General features: G+C 48.5%; 1 protein-coding gene across 1 annotated transcript in view; it reads right to left on the reverse strand.

The window, feature by feature from the left end:
• Positions 1-11,021, reverse strand: part of LOC104083937 (zinc finger and BTB domain-containing protein 40-like) — a gene marked incomplete at its 3' end in the record, with an annotated part of 18,034 nt that extends 7,013 nt beyond the window's left edge. The window contains exons 1-4 of the mRNA XM_009587609.1: positions 10,292-11,021; positions 9,533-9,666; positions 2,397-2,607; positions 1,722-1,864 (exon numbers count right to left, since the gene is read on the reverse strand). Of these exons, the coding sequence (XP_009585904.1) occupies positions 1,722-1,864; positions 2,397-2,607; positions 9,533-9,666; positions 10,292-11,021 (1,218 nt within the window). The remainder of the gene's footprint in view (positions 1-1,721; positions 1,865-2,396; positions 2,608-9,532; positions 9,667-10,291) is intronic.
• Between the last annotated feature and the right edge of the window lie 940 nt (positions 11,022-11,961).

Raw genomic sequence — 11,961 nt, forward strand, 5'->3', positions numbered from 1 at the left:
AAGCCTCACCAGAGTGCTCCCCAAACACATTTGTTATTTGCAGGGAACCCATGGGCTAAAACAAGAGTACAAAGGGATCCCATAGAGAGGAGAAGGATTTTGTATTCAGAGTAGGGTTTAGAGGCTCTGCAGCAAATGGAACATAGAGTGACTGAAGAGGATAAAAAGAAATACTGAATAACACTACCCTTTCACCAAACAAGGCAGGAGTCCCGTAATATATGACGATGCAATTAAAGGCTGGATCCTGTGCCCAAGGGGCAGAATTGTGATGGCAGAATGGTTTTAGTTTGTGATTGGTTTGTTTGGTTTTTTTCAATGGGAAGGGAGATAAAAAATGGCTGTATTATAACTATCTAATTTCATGAAGACAAAAAGAAGAGAGCAGGGAAAAGGCGCAGCCTTTAAAAGAAAGGCCGCACTGCAACATGAACAGGCATATATGAAAAATCCTAACCTCCCCACTGCTGATGAAGCTTTCACGGCTAGGAGCTCAGCTCCAGGCACGCTTGCGTGGGTCTCTGCTGACAGCTGCAATATCCCCAGCAGATGCAGAGTCCTTTGCTGCATTCACGCCTCGCTCTCTCCTCTCACATCCCCATTCCAGGCTCAGCCATGCTGCTTACGGAGGGGAAAATTCATCAGCCACCAGTCACAGCCTAGCCCACGAGGACAAGGTGGATGCCTCTGTTGGCAGCACCTTCTTCGGCCCTCCTGCACTGAGCTGCGCCCTTACCCGGGGATGCTCCACGATGAACGCTCGATCAGGGACTGCGTGCAAGTGAGCAAGACATTATTGAGGGACTTACAAGACAGGCAGAGGTTCTCAGCCCACCTGTCATGGCTCTGGTCAGGCTCACTCAGACAGAAAGTAGACATCATTCATGCCACTGAGCACAACAGTGCTTTCCACTTGCTATAATCCTGCGTCAGGGGAACTAACTGATGTGACAAACTAGGACAGGAGGTCTGCAAGCTGTGTACCGAACGCAGCATGCTAGGGCACCCTGCAAGTTTCAGCTGCACAGGCAGGGTATAGCCAGCTCCTCCCAAAACACAAAAAAAACTAGGTTATACACAATATTTTGTCCATTATGGCTTCTGCAAATCAGCACACATAATGCAATTGCTTACAGGAAAGCAATAGTCCTCCCTACCAACTGCTGCATTAAACACAAAAAAAAAATGGAAAAAAAAAAAAAGTCAGTGGATGTGCTACTCTTGCAGGCAACTGTGTGATAAGAGTTAAAGAAAAGAGTTAAAGTTGGGAGATAAAGCTGAAAGATAAGCTGATGATCGAGTATACGAGGACATAACTGGTAGACAGGCAGCACAGAGATTTTAGTGGTTCTGCTAAAACCAAACTCCACTACAGAGCCTTCTCCGGGCTCACAAAAAAAGCATTTTCAGGGCCTATGAGGAGTACCAGGCACCTCCTCTGCCCCAGGCTCCACTTACAGGGGTGGTCTGACACTGCGCCAGGCAGTGTTCCTCCTGGTCTTGAGGTTGCCTTCGCAGCTCAGCTTTTGTTATTCCCAGTTCAGCGCAGAAGGACTTGAGACAACACACATGCAGTCCGTGCTGCGCAAAAGGGAGGTGAAATTGCCAGGTGAGGCTAGCACATCACTTGGCAAATCATGCGGTAAGATGGTGCCTTGCAGACACACACACACACACCCCCCCTCGCCCACACAGGTTTCCTTATTTCAGATTTTTTTTACCCGCTTCTCCGAGGCGGTCAGGAATCCCTCTTCTGCCGCCTCCAGGAACTCTACAATGGGGCTTAGCTGTGTCACGCTCTGGATCAGCTCCTCCCTGCATCCCAGCAAGCGAGCAGTCAGCGTCTCTCCCTCGTCTGTGCTCTCTGGGGGGAAAAAGATTCAGAAACACAAGAGAAGAAACAAGTCAGTCTGAAGGAACTGACAGGCTCCTGAAGCGAGTGAAACTCTGTGAAAGATCTAAGTGAATAGCAAAGCTCATCCCAAGCACAAGCAGCAGCAGAAAACCACTTTGCTATTCTCTTTAAACCCTATGAAAGGAAAACGTCTCATTTATCTAACAGAGCACAAAGCCATAAAGCAAGCTGGAGGTTAACACCAGGTTTGCAAGGCCACTGCTTTGTGTCAGACTCAAGTAAAAAAGAAGCTTTCAATGCTGAGGCTCAGCTGTGCTCTGACCCACGCTGGCTGCGCAGCCATCGATCCAGCCCTCCAGGCAGCAATGGGGAGAGCCCTGCACTGCCTGCACCCCGCTGCTGCAGGACAGAAATGCTCCAGGATCTTGGCCAGCACGTGATAAACCTCCTGCATCCCAGTAAGGATACAGGGTTTCTGGAGAACTGCTTTGCCTGTAAGGTTGCCCACTCACTTTGCCAGAGGTTGCACCCACTTCTCTACCTGTTTGCTGCAGGGCTTCTCCGCTGCCTCCTTCCCTCTCCAGCAAAGCCACTCTCAGCTTGGGATTCACATCTTGAAACAGCTTCAGTAAAGACACGAGGGTCTGAGCATCTTGGGTCTCAGCACCCAGGGTCTGAGCATCCTTCACTTTGCTCAGCAGCTTCTTGAACACCGACTGCTCCCCTGCCTCTGCCAAAGAGGCAGCTAGAGCCTACAACAGAACAGGCAAACACGGAAAGTTTTAATAACAAAGTCAACTGCCCTATACAAACCAACACAAAAAGCAGAATCCTGGGGTTTTTGGTCAGGGGACAAAAAATTAAACAAAACAAAAAATAACCACATAGACAAACACCATTGTACTCAAGCTCCGGTCTGCTGCCACCAGTCCTGAAAAGGAGGGCAGCAAGCCCTGCCTGACAGCTCTTATAATTATAAGAAGTCCCACAAACTGGAGCTGGTTCCAGCACCAAACATCTCTTCATTTCTTCCCCTAACAGCCAACGCCAATAAGTCTAAGAGACCTAGAAAATATGGTTTAAACACCATTACTTTGGAAGCCCAAGGCTAGGGCAGGGGATACTAGATTTCACTGCAGAACAATGAGGGATCACTTGCACAGAAAGCAGAGAGCATTTTAAGTGGGACTTTCAGGAATCTCCATCTTCAAGTCACAACGGAGTTGCGTCTCCTAGAGAAAGCTTTGGAGAGGAGGCACACAAACTCTGAGTGTCGTGGGCTCTCAGCACGCCTGGCAATCACGCCCAGAGCTCTAAAATTTACTCCAGTAACCCAAAACAGTAACCAGAGGCAAACATGCCTGTGCAGTTATGAAAATAAAAGTAAAAAAAATAACTGTAACTCTTGCTCCCATTTCCCCGGCGCCCTTTAATGCTGTAAATATTGCCCCTAAAGACACACGCTCCCCAGCTCTCCAGGAGAGATGCCAGCCTTTCAGCGCAGGCGTTCTTTATTAGAGACTCCAGGGATGCTATAAAAGTACCTTTGAAGTGGAGAGCTTAGCCCAGCTCCAGGGAGAGCGGCCATTTTCTGCTGTCATTGTCATTTTTATTTCTATGATAAAAAGACTGAATGCAACTGTTTGGGGCCGCACCAGGGGGATGGTGGACTTGCTTCTCCTAGCAGGTGTAAATGCTCATATATTAGGGCAGCGTGACAGCGCAATGACCTATTGCAAAGAGTATCCACAGAGGGGAAGCTGCAGGAGTCCCAGCTCTTACCCGCTAACGGCATTCTTCCTGCCGAACAGAGAGACGTGGACATGAAGGGCTCTGTTATAAAGAAAGAAAGGAGATGCCGCAGACGTGCTGAAGAACAAGCTTAAAGGTATTTTTTTAATGCAAACATTAATTTGTAATGAGACTTGATAACCAGATCATGTTTGTTCTCAAGGTTTGCATGCCTGGCCCCTTCCAGATCAAAATGATCCCGTAAAACACAAAATATCTTGACTCTCACCATCCTAAAAGTGCTCAGCACCCTGCCAAATACATGTTTTTACTAATATGGATGAAAAGTAACTTGCATTGTCGTGGTATTTTTTTTCTTTTTAATTTTTTTTTTTTTTAATTAAAATCAGCACAGCATTGCTGCCCAGAGGTCCAGATAACACCCCTTCCTCAGTGCAGTTTTAGTTAATGGAAATGAGTTTGCAGAAACTGAAAGGCTCTGCTATTTATAGTCTCTTTTCAGAAGACCTTTCCTTGGACACGTTGCTCAGTGGGAACAACAGCTTTTTAGCATTGTTTTGAAAGAGCACACAGCGCATTTTAGACTTACTTTGAAGCACTAACAATTCCCAAAGATCCTGGAAAAAACGGAGAAATACCGATACTAGCTCGAATCCCAGCTTCCACTTAGTCATAACGTGCCCACACATTACAGCCTGATCCATTAGGCCTTCACTGCCTGGGACATTTGCAAAACCCTTCGTGGCCAAATTGGCACAAATTAGCACACATCCACCTTCCAGACTGGAGGAAGAGATGGACTCTCTGAGCAGGGAATCCTACTCGCCAAGATCTGGCTTAAGCTTGAGCTGTGCCACCAAATAGGTTCAATGTCCACTGAGAAGTTGGGTCCCAGTTGAGGGCGTCAGTTCTGGTGGCCACAACACTACTAACTCAGTAGCTCAGACCGCTACAGTCAAACATCACAAAACAGCCCTCCCAGCTCATCTCAAACCTCCCCATGTCCACGGCAGCCCCAAGGCAAGCTCTGAACAGGCATCACTGCAGGTAACGCTGCAGGAGGTAGGTCTCCTATCTCCATATCATCTCCACATCTTCCACATTTTTCCAAATTTCTTTCCTAACACAATCAATTCCTACACTGCTGTGTCCCTTCGTCCCATCGCAGGACCTCTTGCTCTGCCCCATTGCTCCTTATTATCTTCTGCTCCTTCCAAAGTCCCCTGCCACTTTGGCTAGGAAGATGCCTGAAGCTGCTCATGCAGAGCCACAACCTGCTCGGCAAGAGCTGAGTTAGCGCTGTGTCCTCCCAGCTCGGCGTTAATCTCCCTCCTCACACCAATCCACAACACTCCTAGGAAGACAGTGTCTCTGGGACATCCAGACATCCCCCCTCCAACACGATCGCGAGATGAAGTTTTTCTGGGTGAGGACAGGGATGCTCGAAGAGCAGCTGGAGGCTGGCGCTGCAGGGAGCGACCCTGAGCCTGGGCTGGGTTGAACTCAGTTGGTGTGCCATCCCGAGGGATGTCCTGGGACATGGAAAGGACCTCAACCAGATGGGCAAGTAATGTACATCCCACCCGAGAGTGCAATGGTCCATAACTGAGACTAAAGAGGGATGTGGGGAGAGAGGGAGGACTGGTCAGTGTGGCCACTAGCCCAGCTGGCCACTAGCCTCTCCCCTGCAAGTGGGCAAGCAGAGTTATGGCTTTTCATGCCTTATCCGTGCTCCTGCTCCCACCCTGAGAGCATGTTTCAGCAAAAAGCCACATTAGTGACTATTACTGAATGATCTCCCTCAAGCATCAGCTTTAGAGCAAAGGCAAACACCCAAAGGGTGGTGGGGAGGGATCTGCAAGAGACAGGCTGGAAAGCCATGGGGTTTAGGGTGACAAAAGAAGCTAGCTCCCTTCAGACCCCCCCCTCACAAGCCAAGGCACATTCACCCCCGGATGTGGTAAATCCTGTGCCCATACCTCAACGCCAGCTCCATTCGCCAAGGAGAGCTGCGCTGGCCATTCAGCAAGTTGCAAAGTCCCTGACAGCCTCTTGCAGGGAAACTTCTACAGACATAATCATCAGTCCTCTGTGAATGCAAGCTGCTTTGGGTTTTTTTTACTGATTAATTTTTGATACGCATAAGGTGAAGAAAATATAAAAAAGCTGTTGGAAACCTGCACAGACAGAGCCGCTGCCCACAGGGTCGGTGGCACGGACAGCACAGGGACTGGCTCCACACATCTGGACCACGGAGAAGCTCGTAGGCCATGACCGTGTCATGAAGTCTGTCAGCTATCACTGTGCATACAATAACCAGAGAAAAACTAGGTTCCTATTTCTGGTTCAGATATCCGAAGTGCTTTTTTTTCAAGCCTGTATTTGTACGTGACCGATGAGGGAGACCCCAGTATCAGCAAGGCTCCGAGGAGAATGCTGACCCCTGCTTGCTCCACACAACAGGAACAAAAGCTCAGCCAAAAATTCCACACAAGTATGCAAGAACGGGGGGGACAAAAAGTTCTCCAGCTCCGCCACCATGAAATAAAACCCTCACAACCTATCACTCCTAATCAGGATGCAGAAGATAATGGGAAACTTCTTTCTCCTGCTGCATCCAGAAATCCCTGCAGCTGCAAATGAAGGACGACAATAATTGGACAGGCCCATAGGCAATGGAAATGATCCACAAGCACAGTGACATTTATTCTACCCGGGGGAATCAACACTCCCCCACTTCATCTGAACCCAGTAGTTGTGGGAACAAATGAGCTGTGCAATAATTTGAATTGAGTTTCTCTAAGAGAGCACGGGAAGATAAGACTTGACACCAGCAAAGCTCTTCTATGCTCCCCAAATTACTGCAATTTCAGTCTTGTTCTCATTTCCAAGCAGGTTCCATCCAGGCCAGAACCAAATTAGATAGGAATAGTTTATGTGAGATACACAGAGAGACTCTAAAACAAAAACAACCCCAAAAATTGCATCTCTCTACACAGAAAAGCAACACGTCCGCATTTTTCAGCCCAGGGAGCAGAACATAACATTAAACTTAGAGAGAAGCAACAATTCTCACAAAAGCAAGCCCTGCACTACAAACCTCCTTGGGGAAAAACCCCACATCCTAACAAATCTCCACTGGAAGTAGCAGGAAATAAGGCAGCAACACTGGAAGGGAGCAGGCAGGAGCACCGCGGGGAACAAAGCACCCATGTAGGGACAAGCTCATGAGCAAAGGAATAGAAATTCAGAGGCTATGTCCAAGGCAAAATGCCACTGAAACCAGAGGAGCCTAAACACCAGGACAGCCTCGGTGTCAACAGGCAGGCTTGCAAAACCCCCACGAACCCCCACACTGCCCATACTTTGCTGTCAAAAACAGACCGCTGCTTACCTACAGAGATAAGCCACCCACAAAAGGCTCCTGAGAAGAAGGAGGACATGTACAAGGGATGGGAGATCTTCCCTGTGGCAGGGCAAGCACATGGGGCAAGACTGCTTACTGCAAAGAAACGGCATCTCACCGGCTTCCAGAACGACTTTTACTTGCTCCAAGGCACCTAAGAGACTTCAAGCAAATGACTGGCAAAATAATACAAAAAAGGGCAGGGAAAAAAAAACAAAAAGGAGAGAAAGGAAAAAAAAAAAATCCATTGACATCTACCACTGGCACAATCTCAACCTTAATTACGCATCCCAGGCTGGGCTCTTTGGAGCTGAACTTGCACTTTAAGCATGACTTTAAAAACACACCACTGTGTTTCCCCTGAAGAAAACACTGGGCCCTTGTGAGGAAAAAGCTACTCCGCCTGCTGGAAAGAGAGCCCAGGCTTGGTGCTGGTGCCCACAGGTCCTGCTTGTCCCAGAGGGGAGCTCAGAGAGGGACAGATCTGGCTGAACCCTTGCTTACAACAGGCTGCAGTCTGTCCTCCCCCACTGCCCTGGGGCTGACACTTTTCATGCTTGTCACAGCTGAGAAGTGATTTTTCAGGAAGGCTTAAAGAAAATCCATTTCTCATTTATTCAGCATTTATTTATAGCTGCAGAAGAATTGTCCAGCTGCCATTTGGTGGTCAGACACCCAAACTGTCTCTGAGCTCCACAACCTCTCACTTGGCTCCTGCTGCAGCAGCTCATTTGGGAGCATAAAGGGTCTGCGAACCTCACCTGCTGGGTCTCAGAGGTGCTGAAGAAACATGAAACAACAGTTACTGCAAAGCAATAGAAAATGGGGCTGTTATGCAGAGCAGAAGCAAGGCAGCACGCCTGCCTGGGCATTTTGCAGGTGCGGTTCTGCCCTGTGACCATGGAGGCAGCACAAGGCAAGGGAAGGCATGCCAGCATGCGTGATGCCTGCTGGCACGGGCGCATGGAGCTGCCAAATCCCTTCTGGCAGCGCCCATCCACATCGCACAGCACCCTCCCCAGCTCTGCTCCAATCGCCAAGGTGCAGAAACCCGACATATTTTTCTGATCAGGGTGATGAACAAATGTACAGAAACCTAATCGTTCTCAGGGTGCGCAGGCATGCTGAGAGCAATGCGCTCACAGGTGCTTGTCAGCCCATCCAGGCTTGGCCTTGCTGCTACAAACACAAATCAGGACCCACATCTCCCTCCTAAAGCCCTAGAAATGTAAATTCAACACCATCAGGGAGGCTCAGCAGCTAAGGGAACATGGGCTTCCCTCCATGAACATTTAAAGGCTCGTCAGAAAAGAAACCTGCACTCCCCGACTCAAGGGAATTCTCCTTCCTGCTGTCATATGGGTTTTTTTCTAAAAAACATGTTACCTTAAGTTTTTAAAAGCAGAATGCCATGATAGCCAAAATGTCCTGTATCCCATGGTCATATTGGTACTGGAGGGACCAAGTGACTTTAATCCAGACAGCTTCCCAGGCAGCAAGCGCGTGGGAACCTAGACAGCATCGCAGCCCCCTGACCTAGGGAATAGCATTTCTTGGCTTCAAAAGGTCAGTTAACCATGGAGCCGCTGAAGAGCCAGCAATATGAAAAGCTAGCAATAAAACAGTCATATTCTCATTTTTCCACATACAGAAAAGGTACACAGGGCAGTTCATGCAGCCTGGTATAAAAAACGCTCTATCAGAAACAGCCGGGGTGAGGCGAGCAAGTACAGTCCCATCCTCACTCCATAGTGGCCACAGCTTTTTTCGCAGACCCCGCGATCACGCAGCAGCGTGCAGTCAGCACGAGTGCCCTCCAAGCAATCATTTCCGCAATCATTTCCAAGCTCCGTGTCCTCCTGCACCACTGCTACATCAATACAGACGTAACCTGTTGTTTCTGTAGTGGCTTTGAGCCGGTACGACAGCTGGTATCTGGCTACCGTTGTTCAGAGCCCAGAGTATCCTTCAGCATCACCAAGCACCAGACTCAAATATCCCCTCCAACAGTAACTCGAGCATCATTCATCAGCGACGACTGCTTTTAAAGCAGCACATCACCAGGAGAAGCGCTGCGGGGCAGCACCCGTAACCCCCCCGTAACACTCCCCACGAGCAGCCTGCCATACGCAGAGCGGAACAGATGCTCCGCGGCAAGCCCTCGCTGAGGGCTTGGGAACTCTATTTTGGGATCTCATATGTCACTCGTTTACAAGTCGATACAGTTCCCAAAGCAAATGCCATAAACAGGAGGAAAGAAATCAGCGCTGCAGCTCTCCTACAACACAACGAAGATGTCTTCAGGGCAGGACATACACTTCTTTACCTACGTGCAGGTTGCTCTTACAGATGCTTCTCTCCGGGGTGTTGCTCAGGTGAGCATGTGTTGCCCTTCAAACAACCAGGCACCAGAGCCCCAGTTGCCCAGGAAACAATTTCCTGAACAGGGCACAAACTATTCTAGCCCTCAGCAGGGTGAAGAAAAAACTTGTATCATTTACCCAAGTAAACACACCTACCTCCTTTTGAGAGGCATCAATTCCTCTGCACTCTTCTAGTCTTTTCAGCACAGTTTGGGCATCAGAAAGGGCCTCAGAGAAAACACTTTCATATCGAAGAAAGAAATCCAGTTTACAGCTTTTACTCTCTGCTGCTGTGTGAGAGAAACAAGATGAGTTATTTGCTAATTGAAGGGATTCACAGAAAGCATGATGTGATTGAAAGGCATTAGTTTGTAACCAGCACATTGGCTCTAATAGGGAAACTGTGACTCACAAATCCCTTCTAAAGATACCACACAGCCTGGAGGGAAAACCAACAGTTTATTTAACACCAGTTATAAATGGAACATTTATTTTAAACCCAGTACAGCCTCTGTTTTCCTCCCATGCTGAACAGGAGTTTAAAGGATAAGGTAGCATTAGCAGGCAACTCTGTTCACTTACTGTTATAGAGATTGCCTTGTCAACCTCAAGTCCTGCACTAAAGCAGATCCCACTGTAGGTCAGATGCAATCACGTGCGTGGGTAAGAAAAGTTTTGCTCACTATGGCTCTGGTAAAGTGGTGAGAGTGAAGCAACTGCAAAGGCCAAAGGAGAGTACTGCACAGTGCCAAAGGAAGAAAGTCCCTGCAGAAAAGGGGTACATGTCATGCCGCTCCCAACTCAGGGCAAACTAAAAGAACAAACACAGAGGAAAAGATCCCCATAATAGGAAAACTTGAGTCAACGCAATTGCAAATAAGAGGCAATGCTGTGCCCAGACCTGTAAAGTCTTACCTAAATCCCTCGCTCCTCCTTTCTCCTCCAGAGGCTTAGCAAGCTCCTCTTCTGCTCTGCCACCCTGCTTGGCCCGGACAGGCTGATCAGGACAAGAGCCTGAATCCTCCCGGAGGGATCTGGAGTCACTCGGCGTCGCATCCTGGTGAACCCAGGTGTGATTCATGGTAAGTTCCTGGCCAGGAGGAGAAACGTCTGCTTCCATTTCTGCTTCTACAGGGCCAGGAGAAGGGGAAACTCTCTGAGGGAGGAGGATATCTGTTTTTCCTTCAGCAGGTTTTTCAGACTGGGGCAGGTTATGAGCTTCGGCATGGTTTCCAGGTAAGTCTGCTGCCTGGCTGGAGACTTCTCTCACTACCTGGTCCTGAGTCGAACAGCTGATGAGGTCCCTGAGGAGGTTTTTGCAACTAACAGCCACATCAAACATCTGCAGACTATCTGCCACGGAGATTACTTTGGTGAAATTGTGTTTCCCCAGTGGGAGTTTGCCACTGTACATCATCTCCAGCAAGAGCGCAAACTCCTCAGGGGTCACCACAGAAGCATCGATGGAAATGGTGTCTGTGCTGTCCAATAAGGATTTAAAAAGCAGGCTGGCAGCAGCCAAAACTACCTTGTGTGCTCTAAAATGAATGTTCCCAATGAAGATGGTGCAATCGCAGAACTGCTGCTCTTTGCAGAGAGCGTACAGCTGCTGCAGGAGCTGCTTGCTGTAACTGGGAAGCTCCATGGCACCAGAGTCTACTGGCCTCCTCTCGCCGTGGTCTCCACACTGCTTTCACAAAGCCCAGCTAGCGAAAAAACAAAGGATCCTGTTAGCACTTTGCTCAGATAGCTGCAAGACAGAAAGAAAGAGTAAGCAAAAGTTACTTTTCAGTTTACGCCTCCGAGTAGCTTACTATGCTGCAGTTCAGTGGTTACAGCAAGAAGAGGCCCCCTTCTGAACTCACACTCCCCAAATTCTGCAACTTACCCCACTAGAGCTGAAGAGTCTAGACACTGTTCAAATATAAATACTTCAGAAAGAGCTTGGAAATGAGTACTGAATCCTAGGAGTTATAAAAAGGGAGAAGAAACTCCCTGATGTGCCCCTGATAGAGCTCAAGGAGGTGTGAATGCTCTTCAGATCAGGCACTGATGCTGAGTTCAGTAGCTGGTTTCTGAAAGGGCAGGAGGGGAAGCGGTGCGGGAAGACCTGTTCAGACCACGTGCCAAACACAGAGGAGAATCTCAGGTGTTGGTTTTGAACGGCAAAGCACTAACTGGTTTGGGACCAGTTAATTTTCTCCCCACATCACTGCTAAGATCAGCAGGGGCACACAAGCGTTGGAGATAGAGGTCTGCCTGCAGCCCAGGGCCTTCAGCATCTCCCTTCTCAGCACACCACGGTCCTAACTCATTGACTTGCAAGTCTTTTCTGTCAAGCTGTAATTTCTTGCAGAAGTCCACAGCCCTAATCCCATCTACCAGAGCCTCCCTTTTACCTTTCCCCCCGCCTTGCAGGAGGGAGAACAGATAGGACATCTGCCAAGAGAATTGTTATCAGCAGGATATCTGGAGTTTTTATCTAAGCTAGACAAGATAAAGATGTTACTGCCTTGTCTACACACTAGGATGCCTAACACTGGTACTGGCAATGATGCTGAAACAAAACAGCATGAGCGCTAGAG

Source organism: Fulmarus glacialis, unplaced genomic scaffold (assembly GCF_000690835.1).
Source record: "Fulmarus glacialis isolate BGI_N327 unplaced genomic scaffold, ASM69083v1 scaffold31101, whole genome shotgun sequence".
NCBI lineage: Eukaryota > Metazoa > Chordata > Aves > Procellariiformes > Procellariidae > Fulmarus > Fulmarus glacialis.